The sequence below is a fragment of the Platichthys flesus genome, chromosome 18, assembly GCF_949316205.1.
Source record: "Platichthys flesus chromosome 18, fPlaFle2.1, whole genome shotgun sequence".
Lineage (NCBI taxonomy): Eukaryota > Metazoa > Chordata > Actinopteri > Pleuronectiformes > Pleuronectidae > Platichthys > Platichthys flesus.
Window position 1 is genome coordinate 14,259,013 of NC_084962.1, and position 27,688 is coordinate 14,286,700.

Sequence of the window (27,688 nt, forward strand, 5' to 3'; positions counted from 1 at the left end):
ACGGGCAGAAACCCTCAGCATCATACTTCATCATAATAATGATGTAATAGGCAGGTATCTTCCCGGAGGGGCTGCACGATTATGAATAGTTTCAAACATGGAGCAGGCATTGGAGTAAAATAATAAGTTACCAAAACTGAGGAAATTATATATTGATGAAATCCCTTGTTTTTTACGTAGTACTTTTTAGTTTTTTTTTGTACCTATAGAGTGAGCACACTGTTGTAAGTGTACTTCTTGTCTCTCTGACTGTGGAGACCATTGTTGTTTCATGCGATTATAACTGGTAACAGACCCTCAGGTCACAGTTGACTCGGAAGAAGCAGAAAGATCTCACCAGTAAAACTCCTGAGGCGATGAGGGGCGTCAGTATTGGGACGGGGCGGGGGGGCGTGTGATGAGGGTAAAGAATCAGGAAGGGGCTGATGTCACTCTTCAGATATGTGAGGGAGGGGTCGCAGGCAAGAACAATACATCTCTGTAGAGTTCATATCCCGCCAGAGCAAACGGCAATGCACCATTAAACACAAACCAGTTCAGATATATTAAAAACAGCTCCCTGGACATTCACCATGGTTTAAACTGGTTAATGTTTAACCAGGTGTAAAGTGGTTACAGGAGTGATTGTATGTGATAGAAAACACACACGAGATGAAGGTAGAGCTCAGTTCACATTTTAATCTGAAAAATAAAGCTCCCGTCTCAACCACATCTTGCATCACCCCTTAAAGTTGCACTGAGCACAGTTCACTCGAACCATTTTCTGTCCTTCTCTGTTGGAGATGATGTTTTTGTGTTATTAGCCAGACTGACCAAACTTTCCCCACTGACTTCCATGACATGTTTGAGGAGGGGTGGGACATGACCCAGGGAACAACCCAATACATTTTGGTTCAGATCCTGATCATGTGGCCGAAATATTTAGAGGACTGATACTTTGTGAGATTTAGGTGCAGATCCAAATAAAAATCCATATCATCGTGCTCACAGATGAGTCTCTTCACTGCAGCTCCACTTTTTCTGTCAGTGAACCATTCATCCCCTGATGATAGTCGACATAGGCACTTTTAAATTAATGTCATTTAAATGTCACACTTACAGTAACGCCTTCACTTCCCTCCCTGCACAATTCAATAATCCTAAATGGCCCAAGTGTTGGCTCGTGAGTTCAGTTTCACAATCTCCACAATCCTCTGGAGCAATTGTCCTGATTGTTGACGGAGACTTTTCTCCAATAAAAATCCGAGGGGGTTAGAAATCCAGCTCCATCGTCCCCTCCGGGGTTTCCCCTGACAAAGGCACATTGTGTTGGGGTATAATGCGAGGACTTATTTGGTAGAGTGGAGATTCCAACTTCAGCCACAGAGCGCTACGTGTTCCTGCGATTGCCAACTTGTTCTCAGGCTCCAGAGGAGGAGGACGGGCAGAACAGTGCATCTTCTGTTGCTTTGAAAACTTTGAGAGATTGTCTTCACAGTCAGTAACGTCCTGAGTGAAGCCTCCAGGTACATGATGGACACCTCAGATCACTGCAGCACCATCTGACACCTGCAGAGCTTGAGACTTGGAATATTAAAGTATTGACTCAGGTTGGGTTTAAAAAGTTTAATTGAAATCTCTTAAGTTGTTTTTTTTTTCAAATTGAACTGCTGGACATCTATGCAGAATCTATATTGGACTGTGATTGGCTTTAAGACTAGTCGTTATATCCTGTGCACACTGTCGGCTCAGGAGGTAGAGAGGGTCGTCCTCTGGTCAGAAGGTCGGTGGTTTGATGCCCACCTCCTCCTGTCTGCATTGAGACCATTACGTTTATAAATAAGTACGGTATTTTAGTGGAAAACATAAATTACACTCAATACGTTCCATGCAAACAACAATGTGCTGCAGTCATACTGACGTCCTGTGAGTCTGCTCACACTGACTCATCTGTGGTTGAAGCCTTTTGATGGACGTGGTCAGAACAGCGTCATGTAACCGTCCCAGCTGACATCACACCGGCCTGCAATGAGCAGATAGCAGATAGCATCAGCTCTGTCAGATTGAGTCGCACGCACTCCCTGCTCTGTCCCTTCATGTACTCTCGCCCACAGTTACGTTTCCGCAGACAGGAAACTGTCCGGTCACTTACTCCTGTCTCGTTTTCACTAATGGGCCCATAAAACTGGCCCCGGGTCAGAAGGAAGGAGGCATGCAAAGAATGCCTAATGAGCTTCACAATTTTGTTTCTCAGCTCGGACTGGACGATCCGACTGGGTAAAGTGTTTTTATGGGTCACACAGTTGCTTTTGATCAAATGCAGCGAGCGAGCTCCTCTTTCTTTTTTTTTTACCGGGATCTGCGTTGGGTTTCTTTTGACACCTGACAAAAACCTTCGATCACCGTGGTCCTCAGAGCAAACGCTGTCAACATCCGGCCTGTCGAGCTGTTGTTGACTGTTCTTGGTTTAGTGTCCGTTCACATGCTTTCTCGTGTTCATGTCACAAATTTCATTAGGGAGAATTCCCCCCTGTAAAGATGTTTGTTTTTGTTCTTCATTAATCCATCTCTGTCAAAAACTCAAAAACTGTTCCCACATGCATTATCACACACACACACACACACACACACACACACACACACACACACACACACACACACACACACACACACACACCAAACCAAAGTCTCATCATCACCCCTGCCTTAAAAACATATATTGAATGTATGTTATTCAACTGACTTGTGCAAACAGTAACATTTCTATCATTTACCTTTTTTAATTATTTCACCTTTCACTCACAGCTTCTTATTTCTACACATTTGACAAATCAAAAGTATGATTCTTTATAAAACTCCCTGAGCGTCTGCACAGCCTCTTTTCTTCCGGCCACTGATCTCACTCCGTGGTTACAGTAGCTGCTCTTACCGCTATGACCGCGCACACCTCCTTCATTTCGCCTCGTCCCTGTGAGTCGGCCTTTTGTTATGGATATCGTGATGTCTATTGAGAACAAAGCAGCCACTGTCCCCCGCTGAATTCATCACTGCTAAAGTGGAGGTTGTCAACACGTCGCAGGTCCTTGTCTCTGGAGTTCCACGAGTCCAGATTATAGTCATTGAGCCGCGTGCACGTTGATCTCATTCGGTCTCATTTCCCAAAGTTTAGACACCAGGTCGTAATGGGTTCTCGTCTGCATGGGGCAGAACAGCTGTGTTGTGGTCAAGCCTTCCTCATGAGCTGCTGCTATTATAGAGATTGTGATCTTACCTTCTAATGAAGTCAATGTTGTCACTGACATTGTTGTGAAACTCCTGTTTTAAAGACCGTCTATTATTCAGCTGCCACAACTGTTTCTCAGGCCATTCCTTTAGCAGCGGTACAGACGACGTGAAAAACAAGTTCAATATCTTTGTTTTTCAGTAGAGAAATATAAATAATATACATTGCAATGCTGGGTTTCTTTCTATTTTCCTTTTGCGTATTGATTTATTTCAGTTATTCAAATGAAAAGTTTTTCGGTTTGGCTGCATTGTCTCAGACAGTCCTTTTCATTTAGAACCTTTCAATCTAGACTTTTCATCATTTTAGTGGCATATTTACATATTTAGATGTAAAAGGGAAAATACAAATTACAGTTTTTTTGTTTTTTTCAGATTTGAACCAGAAGCATCTGTGAAATGTTGTAATGAAATGAAGACTTTTTAAAGGTGGCGTTTTCTCCTTGTGCCTGTTCACTTGTTCCAGACGATCCTCTTTGACTGTTAAAAAAGAGCCTGAGCAGTTTGACAGGATATTCCAGCTTGAATTCAATCATCTTGAGTCGCTTCCATTTTTTTTTTTCTCCTCCTCTGTTTACTTACAAAAGTTTTCACCTGCTGCTCTTCTTGTTGTTCCTCAGATGAGCACGATGCCCGGCCTGCCGACCCGACCCTGTTTCTACGACATCGACCTGGACCCGGTCACGGAGGAAATCACCGGGCTCTTCTGAGCATGCTCCGCTTAAAGATAACCATATAGCTATTGTCACGTATACATTAATACAAAATATTCTACCATTTCGGTCATCTCACAGCGCTGACGTTATAGATAGTTAATGTTTATATAACCTGTAACATGAGGCTTTGTTTTCCCCCCTGGAGTTTCCTTCGGTTTACTACCATTGCCCGGTGCCAGGCCTCCAGTCTGAGAGGTTGGTTCATCAGCTGGTTTGTGCGTCAGGCTCTCTGCTGTTTTTAAGAGCTTCAGCTCCATGTGTGCATCGTAAAATCCATCCACCCAGTGCACGTCTGACAGGTTTTCATTACGATTCCTTCACAGTAACATGTTCTAAAGCAAACGCACAAAAAGTACACCAACGCAGATTACAAACTCATGCTGTGTTTGCACATTTGTGCGATCAAGCCAAAGATTTTCTCTGTATGGAAAAGTTACTGAAGTCTTCAAATCATTTCGACATTTTTTTAGTGTTTTATTCTTTTGTGGAAAACAAGCGACTCAAATGTCCCCCAGTGGTGCCACAGATTTTAAGTGCATCTTAAGCTTTTGTGTATTTATTAACTGAGTTGCTGATGTACGCACAAAAAGCCTTTTTATGGTATTTACGTTTTTTTTCTTACGCCTCACTACTCCTAGTTTCCTAACTCTTTAGCTGCTGTACTACCAATGTGAAGTTGCACTCGTTATTTTAAGTCAGTTTTAAGATATTTTTAGATATAAGTATTCTATTTTATGTGAGGAAATATATTCAGCTTGTAATCACATTTCAGGGTTTACCCCAGGAAATTGTGCAGCAGAGGAGCTATAAAAATAACCTCACTCATTTAATAGATGCCATTTGCTGTGTAATATCACATTTCCTGTTTTTCTCTGCTTCATTTCATTAAAATGTTCGTATATTTTATGATATTTCTTGGGGGTTTCCTTGATTTCAAGCGATTCGTTCCACATCTCCAGGAGACGACTGTGGGAATTTTACATTTGAGTACAACACATTCATCTCTTCCACCTCTCTGAGTTGCTCCCACGCAGGTGGTGGCTGGTTTACATGCAAACTAATGAATGTATCACTGCTGTTACAGTTACAAGCTAGTTATGTTTGTCTGATACCGAATCAAGAATCTGTGTCCTCACTTGTGCCTTCATGTTATAAAACCTTCGAAATATTATGCTGTGACCGTAACTGTGTTTAATATTTTGTTGTGGCCTAAATCGAATATTAGATTTGAAGCCTTTTTTTGTATTCTTCTCATGGACGGTTGTATGTTGAACTGTTTGGTTCTCATGGTCTAATTGTGCCTTTTTAAATAAACCTTTCATTCACTCCAAAGCTTTGAGCTTTGTGTATTTATGTTTTGTCACAACTGGCAGTTGACTTGTGGTTCAGCTGTTGTTTGGTCACATGTGTTTTCTTCCTGTTGTCTCCTGCAAAAACAGAAACCTTTCTCCGTCTCACTCCACATCACAACTTTGACACTTTTCATCATTGTGTTATGGTCTTCTTCCAAGTTCAGCTTTGCACCCCACAGGAGCGGGGGGGGGGGGGGGTGGGGTGCGCAGCCCCTGTGTTGCACATATGCCTAAAAAAAAAAGTTGATGATTGGGGGAGGGGGGGGGGACCCAGGCAGCACCCCAGGGTCCAGCACCTGTCATCAGGAGGTGTTTGGGTTTGCAACATGGAGCCGATGTACATGTGTGCACATGTGTGTGCCTGTCATAGCTGGCATTCCACACCTGCTCACTCTGTTATTCCCCGTGTTCACCCGGCAGGATCTGGCACTTAAATCTACAGTCCGGGGGGGGCGGCAGGAATGTCCTCATTTGTACAGCAGTGCTCCAATGGCAACGTTTGTGTGTGTGTGTGTGAGAGACTGAGCGACTCAACCCTCTGGTTTTGAGCTGATGACAGATTTGAAGATATGGGGGGGGTCTTTGTCGTTGCTTTGTAACGTTGGAAGAATCCCTGTTTCATCATGTCGGAGTTGTTTACGTTGAGCCTCACTGCGGTTAACGTTCCACTTGTTTGAGCTCCCATCTTTTACCTCTCATATTTAATAGAGTGGTTAATTTCAGTACCAAGGACAGGTCCCCTCAGACGGAGGCGTGGGTTCGAACCCCCGACCTCCTGGAAAACTTCACATGTCAGAGTGTTCCATTTTTTCCATCTTATTAATCTGATTACTTACACAATTTCTTTCAAGTTTGCACCGTGGCTTTACTACAGCTGCTGTCAGACACGCACTGAAATGTGGAAACCCCCTCAACAATCCCCGGAGGGACTGTGGACTGTTGATGAGCGGTAAACACACACAGGATCTCTGCAGCAGAATGAAGACGTTACATCCTGCCTCTCCCTGCTGCTCCGCCCCTCGCCTGAACGCTCTGGAGAGTTTCCCCCGCTGTGTCTCTGCTAACGTTAGTTTTTTTTTTTTTTTCTTCTTGTTTTTTTGGGACTAAAGCCTTAATTTGCTGCTTGTGACAAAGTGTCTGTCTGCACGGTGCCCTCGGCCAGACATCCAGCCTCAGGGCCACATTCTTCACTGGGCCCTGTCTGTGTGGGGGAGAAAAACTGCATTTCACAACATTTGGTTGTCACATTTAGAGATTTGTATGCGTGTGTGGCTGCAGGAGTCGACACTTTCCAATCTGTCCTAACATTCGAAGGCTAATGCTTAGATTTCACCAATACGTCTTGTTTTGATGTTTGTTCCTTTTAAATTTAAGTGAGACTCTGACTGTGTTTGGACAAAAATCCATGAGTGGATTCGTGTTTCCAGTAAAGTGTGAAAGATCTCATTAAACGCACTCGATGGCCTTTTAATGTTTTCTTACATCATGAGATGAGCGGTAAGAATCTCCCTCCCCCGTCTTACCCCACCCCCAGCCACCACCCCCCCATCCCCGCCGTCTAACAGATGACATCAGCACTGCCGCTCCGAAGGTCATCGATCACTGAACTGCGTGTGCTGCACATGTGTAATGAGGTTTCCTTGTCTTGGTTCACTCCGTCTTGTCTCTCTTATTCTATGATAATGATAACAATAAACAATATGTTGCTTTACTAGTGTCGGATGGTTTTGTGCCACAAAGGTGATGAGACAATTTACTCACGAGGGTTTGGAGATTCTGTTGTAACATCCTCCAGCTTCTGAAATACCAGGGTCAATACTGTGCATTGCATTGACGTTGTAAGATTTTGTGTGAAATAACAGTTTTGCTCATTTTCTAAATATTCGCTATTCCCTTCAAAGTTTTCCTCTTCTCTTGTGAGCACTGTCAAGAAACCTGGACAGTATTAATATAAATAAAGGTGTCATCTGCGTAGATGTGGACTTTTTTAGCCTCGACCTTTTTGAGGCACCGAACATGCTGCGTGTACATTCGACCACAAATCACTTTAGAGAGACTGTCACATGTTCGGGGGGGATTCTGGTCATGTGGAACACCCAAACTTCAACCTGTGGATGGAATATTGAGATTGGTGATAATTTGCAAAAGTCAAAATTGTCAAAACATAGTCCTAGATTACCCGAAATCCCCCCCAAGATAAGTGGACTGACGGTTACAGCTCATCATGTGTCCTTGGTTACTTTGATTTGATAATGTAATGATTTCTCTAATTTGATCTTCATGTGCTGCTGTCAGCACTGTGGACCGAGCAGGAGCTCTGAGGCCTTCCAGTACCAGTACATGACGGTGACTTAAATCTGTGGGTTTCACAGCACTGGTTTCTGAGAGAGTGGAACCTCACTTCAGCTTCAGGGACGTCGTGGCCATCGATTGTGTTGTTTCACAAAAATAATGTTATAAATTGAACGTTTGCATTGTTATATGTAGATGTTTTTGCTTTATGGACTTTCAATCTAGTTTTTGAGGACAAGTCATGTCCTAACAGTTATTTGAAATGTCAAATTTCTCCATAACTGTGTTGGTGCCATGAAAATGAATTCATTCGACTTATAGCCTCAGTTTATTTCCCCATCTATTGACTTTGCTGAGTCTTTTTCTAAATAAAATACTTATATAAAGATTGTATTTTGAGTATTTCTCTGTTCAGCGTGTTTTTTGGGATGTTGAATACTGTGTTTGGGGTTTTGCTGCACCGACCCTCCATCGTCTGTAAGCCTGTGTGAACTTGGCATTGAGAGCTCGGGCTGTAATTTGCACGTTCTAAAATTCCAAACAAAATACATGCCCCCCCTGCAATTAACGTTTGAACCTGAACATCATCTCCCCATCGGAGAGGCAGAGCTGCTCAGAGCATCGGGGACAACCGATTTTTTTGAGCTGAACTCTCAATAGATTTGAGCACTTTTCACGTTTTCTTTGTGGTTATTATACAAACCACAAAGAAAACATGGCTGTTTTTGTAACGTGACAAAGTTTCACCACATCACCACAAACGTTTATTTGCCAGAAAAAGCAGATATTACCTTGTGAGCCAGAAATGGCGAGACAAAGATGTTGTGGTGATGAAAAATGTTTTATATTTTGCAGTTTTGCTACAATCGATATTCCTAAAGATTATGTTCAAAATGAGATATGGTGAAAGTATAATGTGCTTAAGTATCCGAGGTAATATTCCTAAAAAATACAATAAAATGAAGCACAGTTAAAGTATGAAGCCACCTCTTTGTGGGTCCCGCGTGTGTATTAGTAGTGTTTCTATACAATCTTTTATCTCCCATCATGTAACCTACCAACACGTTTCAAAGTTCCTCATGTAAGTTTTGATGTCTGCAGGATTTACTCTCGTGTCAGTGATACGTGTTTATCTAACATCTCTAATTTAATTGGTTTATCTCTTTGAGCAGATCTAAACCAATTCCTGCTGGGGGCGGATACACAATAATCACATCAGAAAGATTTATGTGTGAGTGTCTGTATGTGTTTGTTTATGTGTGTGTGTGTGTCATCCTCCTCTTTTGTCTTTCAGATGCTTCATGTCTTTCCTCCATTAGTCTGTGATGCTGCAAGGCGGAGCCCCATGTGACCCTGAGGGGAGGTGTTTGAGGAGGTGGTGATGGAGGAGGAGGAGGGGGAGGAGGGGGGTGTCCTGTAAGAGTTTTCTGGTCCTCCTCACTCTTCATCACTCCACATCCAGGTTACCCCGGGGCGGAGCTGTCTTGCACCGCACAGCCAGCCGGACGCATCACGGATACTCTCCTCTTCTTCCTCCTCCTCCTTCTCCTCTTTCGATAACACGCACTTCTCTCTCAGTCCTGGTCGCCACCGGAGGGTCGGTTCATTTTTTCATCCAGAGAGAAAGTATAACCGCAGACAGGGCCCCTTCATCCCCGGTGTTCGCCATGGGAGCAGAGAGCTCAGTGCCGCGGGACGGGAAGAGCCAGGAGGAGGATGCGTCAGCCGCAGCCTCCGGGGGGGAGCTGAGCGCGGAGCTGGAGGTGCTCCGGGAGGAGGGAGGCGGCACGCTGGACACCAAGGTACCGACTCCTCTCACTCCATCCCCCGCCACCTGCACACACACACACACACCTCCCTGAGCTGGACCCCATGTCACCACTGCGTAACTTTATGCGTCTTTACACGAGCCAGTTTACCTGTGTGTTTGCAAACATACCTGCCTCCTCCTCCTCCTCCTCCTCCTCCTCCTCCTCCTCCTCCTCCTCCTCCTCCTCCTCCTAACCCTCTGTGCGCATCGTGCTGCAGCGCACACGCTCCATGTGAGCGCTGCGGTTTTCTGCTGAGTAATGTTTGGACTTGTTCTGCAGTGATAAAACCAAACCCAGCTCAGCCCGGTTCAGATTCACAGACTCACACATGGCCTCAGCAACACTCTGGATAAACAACACACACATTCATGTTGTTGTTTGTGTGTACCTGACATGTTTTGATTGAATTAACACCACAAGGACCAGACCATCATGATTTGTGTTTACACTCATTCATTTCACAATGTTCACGTTCTTTCCTCCAAAGCCAAAATCTGACTGTTAACCTTTTTACTCTAAATATGTCCAAGAAATAATATTTAAATACATAAGATATTAAATATTGAAAAATAGTTAAATTATATTGCAGAATTCTTTACAGCAAAACCTAAATCTAAAATAGACAGATTTCTATTTATTCCACTTATCAACAAATAGAAAGAAATGCTTTTGTATCTTCCTCCTACAGGGGAACGTTAAAAAATATAAGAGAAATGTAAAAAGATGAAAGAAACAATATTGTGGTTATTAATGATAATAATATTAATAATTGTTGTTATAATTGTTATTATTATTAATCTGGTGTGAGGGGGAGAAGTGGAATAATGCATACAAATGATCAAATGAAATTTAAAAATAAGATTTTCTATAAATGAATCCTTTAGATTTGTTTTCTTCAAAATTACATTTAGTGTCTCATCCTCTGCAGAAGTGCTGGAGTCACAGGACCCAAAGAAAATAGATCAGAGCTTTACAGTAGACTGAAATGATCAGTTAATCTGCTGATTCTGTTTTTGTTAATTGCTTCTTCAAGAAAATGTAAGCAGCACTACAAAACTAGAAGAAATTAAATTAATACGATAATAATGATATGATATGAAAGAGACATTACTTAATTAATTGATTATGAAATAATGTCTGTCAGTCAACGAGGCAGTTAGTCCACTCAGGGATTAAACTCTGCTTCACATAATCAAATGAAACATTTTACCAACGGCCCCAGAGTTTGATAAACTATTAATGAATAATAAAATGTCTCAAACTCAATAATAGAGCTCGGTAGTCGTGTCACTGTTGACACACTGAGCTACTGAGCCCCGACGTGTTTGAACTAATCAAACATTTGTCCGTCCCTGTCCTCAGCCTTCAGTGTGTTGGGCTCCAGATGTGATCATCTGAGGCGTCCTGTCCACTCAGCGCTTTTACCTCGGTGTAAATTGCTCAGCTGCGTGTGAATGAATATTTGGAAGGTGCCCGCTAATGACTGTGCGTGTCCCGTCACCTGCTCTGTTCACGCCTCGTATAACCTATTGGATTTATTGACTTTTTGGCAGGCAGGAGGTCAGCGGGTCAGATTTGTGGCCCTGGCTCTCCTCACAAAAAGGTCACCGTGGAATCTAAATGACACCGAGGGAGACAGGAAGCACGAGGGGCTTAACGCATTGGATTCTAACTCGTGGCTGCGTTTGTTCGCTCGTGTGTGAGGAGCTGTCGTCACAGGTTTCATCAGCCACACTGGGGCCGGGTTGTTTATTTGTCTGTCGTGGCTCTCATATTCCCAATCAATATAAAGATGTGATCGGCGGCCAAAGCAACGGAGAAATACTCAATCATTCATTCACAGAAATTCAATCATACACATAAATCAGTTCTCCAAGCTGCCAAAACGGCACGATGACGTGTTCCTGTCACATCGAGTAAAATCCGAGACAAATTTCAACCTGATCAGATTTGAACTGGAAGAGCTTCACAGCTTGAGATTATTTGTCCCAGGGAATTTCATCAATGTGCAATCAAAGTTTCAGATAGATTTACGAAAATAGAGGTACTGAAGATTAGAAAATGACAGATATGATGTTACGATGGAATAATGTGCACGTTGACACTTCATAGAAGTATATTATGCAAAATCTGGCCACAAATCCATTAAAACATTAAAAAGTAAAGGCTTTGAGCAATGATTTGTTTCATTATTCATCCATCTACTAATTATTAATTGACACTTGATCATTTTTTTAGTTTTTAAACGTCAGAAAAGAGTGAAGAATGGGCGTCACAACTTCCTGGAGCCCAAGAAGGTGTTGTAACATTGTTTTTCTAACCGATAAGCGCATATAGAGAACCAGTATAATAACATAAGACAAGGAAATGCACCAAATCCTCAGATATATTTGTGCTGGAAAAACAGCAACTGTGCATACAGCTCAAAAAGGACCTTTTAAAGCTCTATCAATGATCAGAGTAATTCTATTAACGATTTATCCAATACTTATTTAAGGAAAATCCTTTCTGGATACTCTGAGCTTACAGATATCTCTTTGATCTTTGATTGGCATTAACTGTGTAGTATGAAACTTGGAGGAGGACCCTGCCCGGCCTTGGGCAGTGGAACGTGTTTTATTGTTGAAATCTCAGAGGAAGGAGAGAGTAACAGGAAAACTGCAGATTTAAAGGTTGTGAACGATCTGAGATAAAAAACAGTGGTTTTGAAGTCGTTTTCTCGGAATAAATCAGGAACGTTGAAACCGGTGTTATTTGAAATGGCAGGGAAAAGGGTCACATGAGCTTGTATCTGCGCGTTATCAGGTGTGTGTGTGTTTGTGTGTGTGTGTGTGTGTGTATGTGTGTGTGTGTGTGTGTGCGTTTGGACGATGAAGTGGAAATGGATGGAGCCGTGCTGCTTGATACTCAGTTAATAAATATCCTGCTCTTTCCACCAAGGAATCTTTCTCTCTCAACCACCCCCGACCAGCCTTCTTCATACTTCTCTGTCTCCAGGAGCTTGACAAGTGTCAAATAATAATTGTTTATTATTATATATATATATATATATATATAAATTCAAGAATGTTTTCTGTAAATTTTTCCTTGAGCCAGATGTTGCCTTTTTTGTTCCATCACCACCACTGAGCTGCTGTGTTTGGACTCTATGACCTTTCAGGGACAAACTGAGGGATTACTTGTGCCTTGAGGTGTTCCTATCTGGCTTCAATCTGATTAGGAATCTTAAATGAGTTACACTTGTCACACTTGATTTCCTCCAGAATATGACAGTGGTTTGTGTGTAAATGCACTTTATGCACGTTGCCACACTGCAGGCAGGGTTTTAGTCTGGACGGAGAGAAATGGAGGTCGGTTAGATACGATGATGGAGACGGTACTGGTGGGAGCAAAGTGCGGTAACACTTATTGTCAGTGCAACTGTGGAAACAGTGTAGGTGAAGACACGCCCTTTTAAGGAGGGGGGGTTCCCCAAAAGTGGACCTAGGGTTACAGGCAGCCGACAAAGCAAGCATATGCATGTCAGGTAATAACTATGTACAAAGATTAAGTGTAATTCTAACAACAAAATGTGATTTGAATGCATATTGGACACATAATACTGATATCATTGGTATTGTTACACCAGTAACAGTTCCACCTCATCGTAGGGCCAATGAAACAAACCCCTGCTCTTACTTTCTTCCGTTTGCTCTCTTGCAGTTCGTAGTATTTTCTGCCACTATGCAATCAACTGCAAATAGACAGGTGGTTACGTGATGTGCATTTTCAGATGGGTTAGTATTATTTCTGGATACGTAGTAAAACGCTCATCTGGATGGTTTTAGTTTTAAAAGGTCTTACGTAACATGGATGCAGCCCGACTCTTTGCCTGCTTCGTAAAGTAGATTTAATTTAATTTCCCTGCTGTGTGGTCTTCAGTGCCTTGTAACTGCAGCCAGCAGTGATGTCACAGGGCACTGACCCCCCCCCCCCCGTGCACTGCACTCTGACTTCAGTGCAGCGAGCTGAGAAGTGAACTCACCGGGGATCAGCAGCAACACGACTTTCTGCAGGTGCTAAGTCGCTCTTTGGGCCGCGGAGACGATCGTGAGGTCGTGTTACTTCAGCGTCTCGCGGAGAAATGACTCATTGTGATAATTCAAACATTACCGACATGTAAATGTGACACAGGAGGTCACAGGTTCTTTTCTTCCTTAACTCCCCAAACTGTTTCCATTTCTTGTACCTCAGCTGCACGAGAGTTCCCAGAAAAATAAAATGTCAACGTACCCGCTCGGCCTAAGGAAACAATAGCAAACACACAGCAGATAACCACCTGAGCATGAGACCTGCATCACATGTCAGGTTCTCCACCCATCACAATAGCGTTAGCAGGTGACTCCAATGATCCCACATCCTGTTATGTTATATAATGTGCGCTGATTAAGGCTGGTGCGTTCCTGTATAATGAGCTGCGGCTGATCAGACGCTGCCGTGGCTCTGATTATCCTGTTTTGCAGGGAGAGACCGAAGGGGTGGAGGGAGGAGGAGGAGGAGGAGGAGGAGGAGGAGGAGGAGGAGGGGAGGAGGAGGAGGAGGAGGAGGAAGGGGTCAGACAGAGGATCTATTGAGGATGGGACGGGACGGGGGAGAAGCCCGCGGGGCCCCTTATGTGCAGCGGCCCAAAAACAAGGGGAAGGAACCGACAGGGTGGGAGGTGGAGCACCGCTTTGCTCGGGCAGGGGTAGAAGAAGGGATGGGTGTAGAGCGAGAGAGAGAGAGAGAGGGAGAGAGGGAGTTAGTGGGGGGACCTGCCAGTGCGACATAAAGGCAGAAGAATCAGCCGATTGTTCCTCAGTCCTCCCTCCTGCCTGGTTTTAGCTGATGACAAAGGTTGAGTGAAAATTAAGAAAAAAGAGCAAACTCAGAGTGTGTGTGTGTTTGTGTGTGTGGAAAGTGTAGGCACGGGCCCACAAAGTGATCACAAATCCACTCCCAGCTATTTTTACCTTAAACATTCTGACCCTGCAAAACTGGCAAGAAAACACCAGCTGTTGTTTGAACACAAATAAAAAAAATATGACATTTCCCAGTATTGTTTGAGAAATTATACTTTTTTGCTCCCAGAAATACTCTCTATAAACTTACTGTCTTATAATTCAGACTCTAAGAGATTTGGTAAAGGTTATAAATCATCTTAGTCACAAAACATCTCACTGAGGTTTCACCGTCTCTCTTTGTCCATAACTCGTCTTTTTCATAAAGGTATCAGCCTATCATGGTACACTATAAGTTTAGCCTATATCAAATCAAAATACCTTAGGCAGCTATGGTCCTCAGCCTCTTCAGACGAGGTGCTAGCGTCCCCAGCAGGACGTCAAACTGTCCCCCAGACACTGACCTCAAATATGTCCAAAAACCCCAAATCCTAATGTTGAGTCCGTCATGAGTAGCCACAAATCCATTCGTACCATATAATGAACAGATATAGGAACTGTTTCAATTCTCTAGTCAGTATAATTAGATCTGATGCAACACATTTACAGTCGAGAATTTCTCATCTTCACGTCATGACAGGAGTTTTCTCCTCAACGACACTGGCGATGCACCAGTGACAGCTGAAACAAAATGGCTCCCGATCCCACTTTGGTTTTTCAGAGTGTCCAAGTGGATAAAAACATTTAAGACAAAGGAGGACAAGACATTTTTCGGCAAAAACTAAAAACGTAGAGCTGTGAGAGGGATGGTTATAAAAAGAAAACACCTGGTTCGCAGTGTTCCTCTTCTCTCTCTCTCTCTCTCTCTCTCTCTCTCTCTCTCTCTCTCTCTCTCTCTCTCTCTCTCTCTCTCTCTCTCTCTCTCTCTCTCTCAACCACCCCTCCTCCACGATCCTGCTCAACTCCCTCCCTCTCTGCTGCCATTTTTTGCTCGTCATCCATTTTTCATCGGCTCAGGTCCTGATGCAGCACTAACTACAGAGCAGAGAGGGAGGTGTGTGTGAGGCCATGTTGTGTGTGTGTGTGTGTGTGTGAGTGTTTTATGACGGTGGTTCTTTAGTGCTGGTGGGAGCTGTTGGAGCATTTGAAGGACGCTCGCAGTATGTGGGTTGTGTAGCAGTGGTTCGTCTCTATAGCTCAGCTGATTCCTCATCTTTGTTATTACAGAACATTTCTGTCTCTGACAAACAATGACTTGATTTTAACTTTTATAAAAATAGTGGAAAATGTGTATCTTTAATATCCCTGGAGCTTGTAACATTTTCCTACAGTATAGTCCAGTGAATTCTTAGACTTGCTCTCAACAGAAATAAACTGCTCCCCATGTGCCTGACTGCCTTATATAATGTTTCTCCTGTAACGCGTTCAATCTAATTTATTCATTAGCTGTTTAACCTTGAATTCCTCTGAGACAACGTTTTAAAAAACGTGTCCGATCATGCTTTTCTTTAACCTTTAAGATAGAGTTGTTTCTTTAAATGAGTGATTGATTCTCTTATCTCAGCTCATCCAGATCAGTGCGATGCGGAGTTTACATCCCTCGGCCTAAATAGGAAATAAATGTAACTGCCTGACCTTGAACAAAATCACAGAAGCATGAGCACTCACTCACCTGCTTCAGCTTCCCTTCACTCGCGGCCAGAATTGAGTTTAAATCATGACTTTTCGACTTTCAGCTACTTGGCTGAACTTCTGACTCATTCACGCTCCAGCTTGAGTTCCTCTAATGAAACCCTGTGCGGTAAACTATTAGTTATCAATCCAGAGCCAAGCTGTGAAGACCAAACAGGGTTTTGACTGTTAGTTCTCCAACCAATGACTGAATATAAAGAACTGCACCGAATTGTAGATATTCTCCTGATATCATCCGGAGGGTCTGATAAAATCCAGACATGTTTTCTGGAGTAAATATCTAAAAAAGGATTTAGACTCAAACTCTCACTGCCTGATTTTAAACTGTCTCTTAAAACTTTCTTTCAACATGTGTCTTTTGCTATATTTACTTTATTTGTAACTTGAGTTCACGAGTTAATATCCGTTCTGTGCATCCGCCACTTTTGTCAAATCCACATGAAGCAACGTGTTTTCATTCGTCGGCAGCTGTGAACCGCTGACGTCCAAAAGGAATTTAAAACACGCCACTTCCTCTTAACAACAAAAAAATCCAATTGCAGCTGTGATTGAAAGAGTCGAGGCTGACCTCACGAAGTTAAGGTGTTCACGTCACGAGTCCCGTCCTGTGAATACAGCGTTTACTGTATTTTCACCGTGAGCGTCACAAACTGTGAGCAGCGCTGCATCAGGACCCAGTGAGTGGGGTCTTATGATGCTCTGCGCTGGCTCAGGATAATTAGACAGATACAGCAAAGTGAATCAAGCGGTCACTGCTTACTCATTTGAGCCCAATAGAAAGGTTCTGTTTCAAACGCCGAACATGTGTTCGCTGCTGTGGACGCCGGAAGAACAACAATATTTCATTCATGATAACTAAGCGCTCTCGTCCGATCACAACGACAAAATTCCACGTGATTTATTGTTACACCAAAAACTCCAGGACTCCATGTGCCTGTTTGTGATTAAGCAATTCACGTGGTTGTTATTTTAAAGAAGAGATGATTTAAATGCATCAGTGAATCTGTGAAGGGACGAGACGCTGAGTGAGAGAACAGCTGATTTCTCTCACATGTCTCCTCAGACTGTGTTTTAATTAAATGGGACTGAAACAGTTGAGGGAGTTTCGAACGCCAGGCTCCCCTGCTCTAAAGCTGCACTGATCAATGCTGTGATATTCATAACGGATCAATTTGAATCAATCATTGAAGGCAGCCCTCATCAATGATCATTCAGAGGAGTGACGCACACACGTAGAGTAGATGTTTGATTGGTTCATCTGAATAAGCCATAGATCATGTCTCTAATCGTATTGAATGCATTACCACACAGTATGATGTCATTTTCTGATCTCATAGTGATGCTATGATGATGTCATTGCTACCATATGATCGTAAATTACCTTCAGATGGATGAAAGTGTTTTTTAGTCATATGGGATGCAGAGATTGAATTATTTACAAAAAACGGAATAATATAAAAGAAGAATATCTGTACCACTAACATAAACAGGAATCAGAAAGTTGCTGTGAAGCCATTTTATTCATCCACGTTGTTTGTTGCAGTTATTGGAATTAAAAGATTCCAGCGTTAATTATTTAAATCCTATTGTGATGTGCTGTGAGCATCTCTCACTGATATTTATTGTTTGTCCTTGTTTGACCTCGACTTTGACCCAGTAACCTGCAGTCTGCTGCCCTGAAGATAATGTTTTTATAATCTCATTTCAAATATGAAATAGTTATTGTTCTGGTTATTATTCCCCGTCCTGATCCGCCCTGTTATATAGTTTTGTTTATGCATTCCTGGTTTTTAGTCTCTATCTAGTTCTGTTAGTTGGTGTAAACATGCTTTGAATAACCTTTTTGTCTGAGATAGGATCCTCTAGACCCCCTGAGACCCTCTAGACCCCTGCCACAAACCAACACCCATGAGCATGACTATCCAGATGTTTAATAAAGTAGAACATTTACACCTTTATGGAAACTTTGGAATCTGTTATTGACAAAAGATTGACGCCATCTTCTTGGTTTCATTTTTCATTTTTGGTTAAAAGGATCAACAATATACATCATTCTAAATATTGAATTGTAATACTTTTACAGCTGTTGGTTTATTTCTCTTTCATAAAATAAAACTTTCAAATAATCCAATCGAAACAACAATTATTCTGCTTATTAAAGGAAAATTGTTTCTGTTTGACATTAAACTGAACGACATGGTGGCCTAGGATTCTCAGGCCAGAACACAACAAGACTTAATTGTCTGTGCTAATAGAACAAAAAATAAGTTAGGATCATAAGAGCGTTCCACTCCCCACTCCCCTTCTGTGTCATTTGAAAATCCTTTAATTTATTTAATGCCGCCGGAGCTTAAAAGCTGCCTCAAACTATGCGAATCTGGAAAATTGCTCTTTGAATATTTGGATAGTTTAGAGTCGAAGTGACGTCCTGAACCCTCAGTGTTGTTTCTGTGACCAAACGGAGATCAAACCTCTACTAGTAGGGCAATAATCTATAAGTAATTTGAGGCCTGAAGCCATAAAAACAAAGTCTGGTTCAAGCGTCTCTCTAATTAAAACCATGTTTGTGGCGTCTGAATGTGTTCCAGCCCCCCCCCCCCCAACCACCCACCCACCCACCAGTCATCTTCTTTTCTCACATATGGCTCGAGAGCTCTGATGCTTATCGGGATATTTAGAGATTCATGACAGGAGGGTCAGGGCGGGGGTGGGGGTTTGTGGGGGGGGTTTGATTTGTTATTTCAACCCAGTTAGAGAGGCAGGCCGCCGGGGTCAAGCGCTGGCCAGTGTGTGCGGCCTGATTGTGATCGTGTCCTGTGGGGTCTCTTCCTGCGACGGGGGGCCGCTGTTGTTGTTTGGCTCTGTTTGCTGTTCAAAGTGTCGCAGCAGCACAGATGAAGGGATGAGCGGGGGGTGGGGGGGTTGATGGAAAACAGACAAGTTGTGGGAGGTAAAGAGACCGGGGGTTAAAAGGGTCAGTGATGCTCTGGTGTAGGTGGAGGACGACAACCTGGTTTCATCCGTCGTCCCAGGACGGCAGCTGGTGGACAGGTGGACGCCCCGGTTTCCCCTCAGCCTTCCTGTCTTTCTTTCATCCCTTCTTCTCTCACACAAACAGAAAGACACTCGGTCAGACTGGCAGAGTTGGCTCTTTTCTCTCCTCCTGCTGTTTTGTTGATCTAATTCCGTGTCCCTCAGGTTCTCTTCTCACGCTGTGTGTGTGAACCGGGCTGAAATCGAATAGGGTTAGGGTACACAAGGTAACTGACATGGTTTCCTGTGTGGGGGGGGGGAGGCTGCAGATAATGGGAAACCTTTTACTCTGTTTCCTAAAGAATATATATATGCAACTCATTTTAAAAAGTAAATTACATACAATATAATTCCTCCTAGCTTCATTTTTTAAATCTACAAAAGAGTAAAAAGTATCTACCACTTTCAGGGAGGTTATGTTTTCACCCCTGTTTTACGCAAAAACCTCAAAGCAGATTTCCATAAAACTTGGTGGAAGAACCATTAAAATGTTGATACAAGAAAGTGTGGATCTAGGATGTCCTTAGAACCTCTTTAACATTACGGGACTGTTTCTTTGGCATTTTCCCCAATTCATCAGAGAATAATGCATCTTAATTAAGAAAACTGGCAAATTTAAGGGAAGGATATCTTTGATGGTGTGCAATTTGGTGTGGTATGTTGTTTTCCAATGGGACTGTTGGGTATATGCTGTGTCATCCTAGTTTATTCTTGGATTTGAGGTCAAAATTTAAAATTGTGCAGTGTTTCTGTCAAGTGTTGAAGTGAAACATCATCTCAGGATACTTTTTTGTACGATAACACAAAGCAGAGCTGGTCATGACCAATTCTATTAGTCTGAGTCTGAATTAATGAGTAACTGAATTATGTTTTGATGTTTTATTTAACTTTCAGATAGAGTGAATGTGACCTTCATCCGTTTAAATTAATAGAAAACCTGGCAGCCACACCTTCGTTACACACAGACACAAAGGGTGTTTTTTCAGCTTGTGTGTGTGTGTGTGTGTGTGTGTTTGTGTGTGTGTGTTTGCCGGTGAAGAGCCCACAGATTTATCGTAACCTGGCTCTCTTCCTGAAAGCCATCATAAATAAAATCACATGCAGTCCTGCTCTGTGGAGGAGAAGTGGGCGAGGCAGCTGGAGGGATGGAGGGAACACTGGAGGAGGAATAAAGAACGAATACATAGTTCCCTCCCATATCTTGTAAATCTGTAGAGCATCTGCGTAGGACATCGTACTTTTGTTTGACGTGCTCGGCGTTCATCTATCCACACACACACACACACACACACATACACACACACACACACACACACACGCCTGTTACGTGTGCACAGAAGCCCAGGTAGCCTCAGCCCGAGCTCCTGAGCTGAGATAATGGCTTGTGGAAACTAGTGAGAGTGTTCTCCGGGGGTCTTGTCGAGCTTTGATCTGTGGTATGTGGTGAATGTTGGGGTCAGGGATAATAGACCGAGGACTGGCAGGGGTGAAGAGACATGAAGAGAGACAGAGAGATGTGATGCTCGAAAACTCCAGGCCCCTGAAAGCTCCCGTCAGGCCAGCGCGTTGTGGTGGAGATACTACAGGTTGTGAGACACCATTGATGCCTCCACCAAGAGGTTTTGTTTTCACCACTGTCTGTCGGTTTGTATTTGTTTGTGAGCAACAGAAGAGAGATTATCATGAAAGTTGGTGGAAGGATACATTTAGCTGTGGATCACGGGGCGGACTATATATGTATAAGGAACTGATTTCTAACATTGAGGGAGGTCGAAGGAGAACACAGAGACCCGTCCATCCTCTTCTCCATCCTCCTCCCTCTGCTGCTGCTGACGCCTGCAGACAGGGGAGCGGCTTCTGTCCCAGCCTGAAGCGGCAGATTCACAGGTTTAATGATTCATGACAAATCAATATACGTACATAAATGTTTTACTATATTATGTTAAAGTCCCTGTAAGCCTTACAAGCCAATAACATACAGGGGTGGATGAGAGTAGTTTGATATGTCACTTATCGATCTAAGCTTTTGGGTTTTTTTTTTTTTTTTTTTATTAATACACAAACAAAGCTCATTAATTATTCTCATTAAAATAAATATGAACTTGAATTTGAACAAATACATCAACCTTTATTTATATCTTGTTGGTTTAGATTGAGCCGAACAGCCGAAGAGAGAAAAGGACCAACTTAGTTTTTTGAAGGATCTTATATGTCAGATTCATATTTATCACACAGACCAGAGAGTGAAGTCAATCAATCATCCAGAATTATTCCTTTAGGATCTTTGAAAGACTCTCGTTCCCAATCTGTTGCCATTACCCTCGTTGTTTTACAGGGAATTGAAAGGAGAAGCGTTTTCTTCTTACAGCAAAAGAAGAATGAGCTGAAATAAAATTCTACATCTGCTTCTCCTCCTAAAATGGACCTCACTCACCGAAGTTGGAGCCATTAGAATGAAAAGGAGTTCACTCCCCCATCATCGCTCTGAGCACATCCTCCCTCATCTTCGCCCTCATCATTCTGCCGCTCTCTGTCTGCGTTTCACCTCCTCTCACTTCTCCTCTCCCCTGATTTGTATCTCTTGGCTCCCCCCTCCCCACCCCACCCTACCCCGGCCCCTCCGATGGCGTCATCCACCTTTTGTCTTGTCTGAGAGTGTCCACACCTCAGGGGTCAGAGGTGGCGGGGTTAACCGTCCCGGACAAACCGCGACCCCACAGAGAGTCTTTAAGCCGGTTAGCTCCCACTGCGAGTCTGCTTGTGTGACCGTATGTTCGCGTGGGGCCGAGACGGACCTGACAGCTCGTGGTCCCACATCCACAGCTCAATCTTCCTCTTCGCCTCTTTACATTCAAGGGCCCCGGGTAGAACACATAGGAGGCAGGACATGATGTATAAATATCACTGTGGAAATCCTGTGTTTTTGTTGAGGGGACATCCGGCATCGCTGCTTTTCACCAAAAGCGTTTTGAGTCTCGTTCTCTTTCCAAGTTGCCGGCATCTCCTGCGTGTATAGCTCCTCTTTGTCGTCCTGAAATAATTGTGTTCTTCCCGTTTCGTGTTAGAAACGTCATCAACGTGCCCTGTCATAGAGTTTTTACCTTGGGTCTGTTAGGAAAATCTCTAGAAATTGATGTTTCTCATATACAGCCTCTCAGGAAAATGTGTGGGCTCAGCACATGTCTGAAAATAACTTTTCACAGAGACAAAACAAAAGACGCTTTTGAGGAAACCCATCGGAATGGAGACCTCTTGCAACACGTGAGCTCCTAAATCCATTTCACCCTTAATTTCAGAGTCCTGCGAACCCGTCCTGCGGCCCGTTTGATGCCATTATGAAGTCATGCCTCTTCGCTTTTATTCCAGTGGGCCTGACTTGAATAAAGGGTCGCAGCCCCGCCTCTCTCAGAGCAGAGATGTGTCTGTGACGTGTAGCCGGCCAGCTGTGTCACGCTCTCCTCTTCCATTAGCCCCCCCCCCCCCCCCCCCCCCTCTTGCTGCATTCTGTTTGGTTTAAGGGGCATAAATCTCCTTTGAGGGGTGATTTAGGAGACGGCGGCTCGTCTCTCTCCCGGTGCCACTGGCTGCGGAGGGGGCTGCCGGGAAGTAAATGAGGGAGGCAGATAAGAGGATGAGGAATCAGAGATAACCGAGGGGGTAACAGCGAAAGTGAGAGAAATGTCCTTGAGAGTTTTTGGTTTATTATCTTGACGTCTTTGTGGACCAACGGAATTTGTTATTGAAGTTCTTTGTCCCACAACGGCTTCTGCTCGGTGGATGGTCAATCTGTTGAGTTGCTGTTGCCGCACAGCAGATAGGAGTAAAACTGATAAGAGATCAGTTATCAACTCTTCTTTTCCCAGCAACAAATAAGAGAAGTCAGTGAAATGAAGTGTCAGAGAGGTCGACAGGGTGAAACTAATCACATGGGACGGTGAAGCCACACGCCCTGTTTGCCTGTACTTGTCCTTCTCTCAACATATTCCATGAACAGATCTTTACAGTATAGTGCAGTCGTGGGTCTTTCTTTACTTTATCACTGAATATATCCCACAGCCTTAAACCCACTGATTCTGAAGAGGACAATCATCAGGCTATGCATCGAGGAGAAAAGGAGATAGGAGTTATATGATAGGATTGATGTATGGTTAATGCTCTTCAGAATCAGATTCATTGTAGTTTTTCAACATTAACAGAATTAGCTTTGGTGATTTGGTGCATAACAAACAAACTGAGTAGAAGAAATAGTGGAAAGACAAAAAGAAAAAAGGAAAGTAGGAAAGCAGTAAAAACCAAAAATGTTTGAAATATAATAAATACGATTTTTGTATTTGCAGGATTTATACAATATCACTACTTTTGTCCTTTAGTGGTGAGTCAGCATGGACAGGTACAGAAACCCAGTGCATATAATGGATGTGTGAACACTCGGAGAGAGATAAACCTGTTCTTAGTTACTTTTTAACTTCTGTTGATGAATGAGGATGAGAACAAGAACAAATGAAAAGAGGACGTGAGAGATTTGAAGAGTTTACTGATGAGCTCTGGGTAAACACATACACAAACAACAAGTACCGGACCAGAACGGAACATCTATTTATATAACGTGGCCGCTCAAATATTTTCCAATTAGCTCAATTAAATCTGATGAGATTAGGCTGGAGATGAACACAGCTCCTTTGTGCAGAGTGTGTTGACGTGAATCTGTGTAAATCTGCCTGTTGAACCGACACATTTTCTGTCCGGATCATTTTTTGGGGTTCAGTTAAGTTTCAGTTTAACGTCTCAATGAAGAGAAACTGAACTGAACCCAAATAAAATGATCTGGAGAGAAAAGATGTTGGATTCCTGTAATTCCTGCTCAGTTCTTCTATATGGGAGGGATCTGAAATCCTTTTACAGAGAAAAAGAAAATCCTGATTCCTGGGGAGTTCCTCAACAGAAATATTGATGACTCCCTCAAGGTATATTACAGAAAGTTGAGAAGTGTAAACTTGCAAAAGATGTCCCAGACATAAAAATTCACAGATTGTTGTATATAACATCAACCCTGAAGATTTCGTAGAATTTTCTCCAAATATTCATGTTGAAGACTAAACCATTGAAATATTCGATGCACACATTAAAAAAATGTTACTCAGCCTTAATTTGCAAAAGAGTGATATGACATTTAACATGCACGTGTATGCACACATGGTGACATTTAACCATTCTTCCTCTCTACCATTACTGTAGAAGCGTGGAAGCTGGGATGCAGTTAACACAAAACAAATGTTGATGTTATAGCGAATAAAAATGCGGTTATCATACGGTAACAGTTAACTAAACAAAAACATTGTGTTTCGGTTCATTGCGGCTTTTTAAATTGCAAACAAACTCCAGTCTTCCAAATAACTCCTGACATGCTCCACTCCTACAGCCCCTGACAGCCGCTGCCTTTCTTTGCACCTCACTACGTATGAAGGGCTTCCTTTCCTGCATTGGATCTGAAATTGGCCCAACTGCTTAATATATCCCAGTCCCAAAGCAGTACTCCCAGTCAGGCCAAATATTCCTACCACACCTCCCACTCTGGAATGCAGCAGGAACTTTTTTGTCACCCATTTCATTGAGTGACATTTTTATTGCCGTCGGTTCTGGAGCTTTTTTAGGTGGCAGGAGAGTTTATATTTGGGGGGGGGGGGGTGGTCTCAAAGGGCAGAGTCAGGTGTTGGAGGGGGGGGGGGGGGGGGGGTCTCTGGAATTTTGGGGAAGAAGGCAATGAATGCTGGGAATGCCAGTAATGAGGCGGAGCAGGCGAGGGAGGGGTCGCTGCAGGTCTGGAGGTCAGCGGGGGGGCTCGGAGGTCATGTTTGCTATAAATGGACAAAAATAATCTCACGTGTCCAGATCTCCACGGCGCTGAGTCAGCGCTGGAGGATGATCGGGCTTTGAACAATTATCATTCAAAACGCTTGTTTGTATTAACTTAAACCAATCACATTGGTCTTGGGTGGCGTTAAATCGGGGCAGCTGTCAACATTTGCCACTTTTATGTTTTGTTTTGATTGGTTGTCAAAGTTCAATTTAAACAACCAGTCACATCAGGCAGTTTAGAAAGCTTTGAGATCTGATCGTAGTTAGCTGAATATTCGAGGGTATAATGTTGAACTTTTCTTTTTTGTTGAACAATGAGATCTCTGTTATGTGTTTTATTGAGTTGCATCGTTACATCATCCTAAATGTTTTCAAGTTATTTTCAACCCAAGACAAATTTGCAATTTCAATCAGTCCTTTGTTCACAGAACAAAGAAACTAATTTTCAACGTGGTGCGTTTGTTTTGGAGAAGAGACAAGATCTCACATTATGTCACAACGTCACCAAACAAGACCCCCTGGTGGCAGAAATGTATACATCCCGCATTTATAAACGTTAGCTAAAAGATCCCTGGGTCGTCCAGCAGCTTGTCTCCTCTTCTGTAGAGCAGTTCTACGGCCTGTGGACTGATGTGACTCTTTAATTGTGTTCCTGGGTGGGTCGGGCCTTTTAGACAGAGGGGCACCACGAGCACTTAAGGACCAATGTTGTACATGACCTCACTCTGCAGGTTCTCCATTTTTGCTGGGTGGGAGCACTTGGCTGCAGGGGCCAGGAATTGAAACGCATGGTTGTGTTGTATTGTGTTTTGGCCGTTAAATGTTTTCTGACATGTCTGATTACATCTCCAACCAATCACAGCCAGTGAAAACAAAATCAAGGGGTTTTCTGACTCCAACAAATGACGAGTAAAGTTCATTGTCCTGAGATGTAACTGACTGTGCACGTGTGTGTATGTGTGTGTGTGTGTGTGTGTGTTTGTGTGGTTACATTGAGGGTTCCCCGATGTGCAGAATCATGTGTTTTCTGGATTTGTGGCCTCCCACAAACTGCTGAACAAATCAGTAAGTCGAATGTCAGTTGACAAATGAATATTCAATATTTTCTGATTCCATCTTCTCAAATGATATTTTTGCTTCTCTCTGCTCTTTGTCATTTTCCTTTTGACTCTTGGTTCAAAACAAAACAAACATTCCGGTCATTTTTAATGATGTTTTCTTTATGTTTTACAGTCTAAACAATCGAGCAATTCTTTTACACACTCCTCTCTGTGGAAGCCTCTCTTTCATTCCTCCCAAACGGATACGACTCTCTGTGTACACCAGCTCCTCCCTCCACTCTTTCTCCTCGTCCTTTGCGTGCGTCTCCCCCGTCTGTCCCGAGCAGAGTGCCTTCTCTGTGGTCTCGTTTTTCACGTGTCTCCTGAAGCACCTTGGTCCTGCTGGGAACCGAGCCTGAGTTGTCCATTAGTTAGATTAGCGGCTCTGTGGGGAGGCTCTGGTTCCCTCTCCCCCGGCCTGGACACACAAAAGCTCCGACCTGCCTGCTATTGTCCGGCTGTCAGTCGGAGCTGGTCGCTGCCAGAAAACAGAAAAGCTCTGATCCAGTGATAAGGTGCTGTGAGCCAGGTTGTCCTTTTAACTTGTTAACACATTTGGAGTTTGTCCATAACGGAAAATGACTGGAAAAATGTACTTTTTCCTTTTTCTATTATATCCTCAGTTATAATATTATTGTTTTGCGGTGGAAGAGTTTGTTTAATGTTGAGTTTAAAATGTCTGCAGCTCTTTTTCAGACTTGATTTCTACTTGCCAGGAACTAACCAACAAAAAACTCATTTTTAATGAGGTGTCGTGAACGTGACCCGAGGTCTCTTCACCCACTTTTGGTTCTTGTTTTTGTGTTTTCGTCTTTCACCAATAAATTGCTCCCCCTGTAATAAAACTCTTTATGACTTTGTATCACGGCGGCTGCCCACAAACCATTTAAGGATCTAACAGGATCCCGTGGGCTGATTCACCGATCATAAAGCATCATGGGTATCTGAGATGGAGACATTTATTTGCTGGTTTGCATCATTTTAAAACCATTATCGAGCGTATGATGGTGAGCGGTGACAAACTGTGGTTAGACACAAGGGGAGTAGCATCGATCTTCTCGTCTTATTCTCATAAAGAAAGTGAAAATGTGGAAATTTTCATACAAAGGAGAAAACTCACTCATGTCTCAGTGTGTTAATGAAAAAATCCTCTTGACTGAGTCTTCTCTTCTGTCTCTTTTTCAGCCTTTGCAGACAAATGGGCAGATCTCCAGCATGAGCAGCCTGAACGGACACTCGGAGGACAACACCCTGGCAGAAGGTGTGTGTGTGTGTGTGTGTGTGTTCGCATTTATACCTATATGTGTGTGTGTGTGTTCTGTCTATAGCCTGTTGTTTATTTACAGAGTGTGACTTAGCTCTGTGGGATAAGTCATGCACAAAGTAATGTTTGTGTGTGTTTGTGTCTGGGATTTTCGACTGTTTCTTCAGCAGTGGCAGAAGGTAAGCTTGTTTGTGTGGGGTCGGTTTTCAGTGTGTGTGTGTGTGTGTGTGTGTGTGTGTGTGTGTGTGTGTGTGTGTGTGTGTGTGTGTGTGTCTGTCTGTGTGTGTCCCCACATGTCTTCATGGATCTGCAAAATCTTCTTGATCCTAAACCAATCCCTATGTCAACACACAGGGGACACCTACATTGGCATTTCACATTGGAGACACACA

The 27,688-nt window shown here is 43.1% G+C and overlaps 2 protein-coding genes across 2 annotated transcripts in view; both read left to right on the top strand.

The window, feature by feature from the left end:
- The window catches only part of mthfd1l (methylenetetrahydrofolate dehydrogenase (NADP+ dependent) 1 like), a 34,115-nt gene extending 28,806 nt beyond the window's left edge, over positions 1-5,309 (top strand). Inside the window, exon 27 of the mRNA XM_062412050.1 lies at positions 3,882-5,309. Within this exon, the coding sequence (XP_062268034.1) occupies positions 3,882-3,971 (90 nt within the window). The 3' untranslated portion in view covers positions 3,972-5,309. The remainder of the gene's footprint in view (positions 1-3,881) is intronic.
- Positions 5,310-9,070: 3,761 nt separating this feature from the next.
- Positions 9,071-27,688, top strand: part of akap12b (A kinase (PRKA) anchor protein 12b) — a 42,676-nt gene continuing 24,058 nt past the window's right edge. Inside the window, exons 1-2 of the mRNA XM_062410845.1 lie at positions 9,071-9,423; positions 27,218-27,293. Coding sequence (XP_062266829.1) covers positions 9,289-9,423; positions 27,218-27,293 — 211 coding nt within the window. The 5' untranslated portion in view covers positions 9,071-9,288. The remainder of the gene's footprint in view (positions 9,424-27,217; positions 27,294-27,688) is intronic.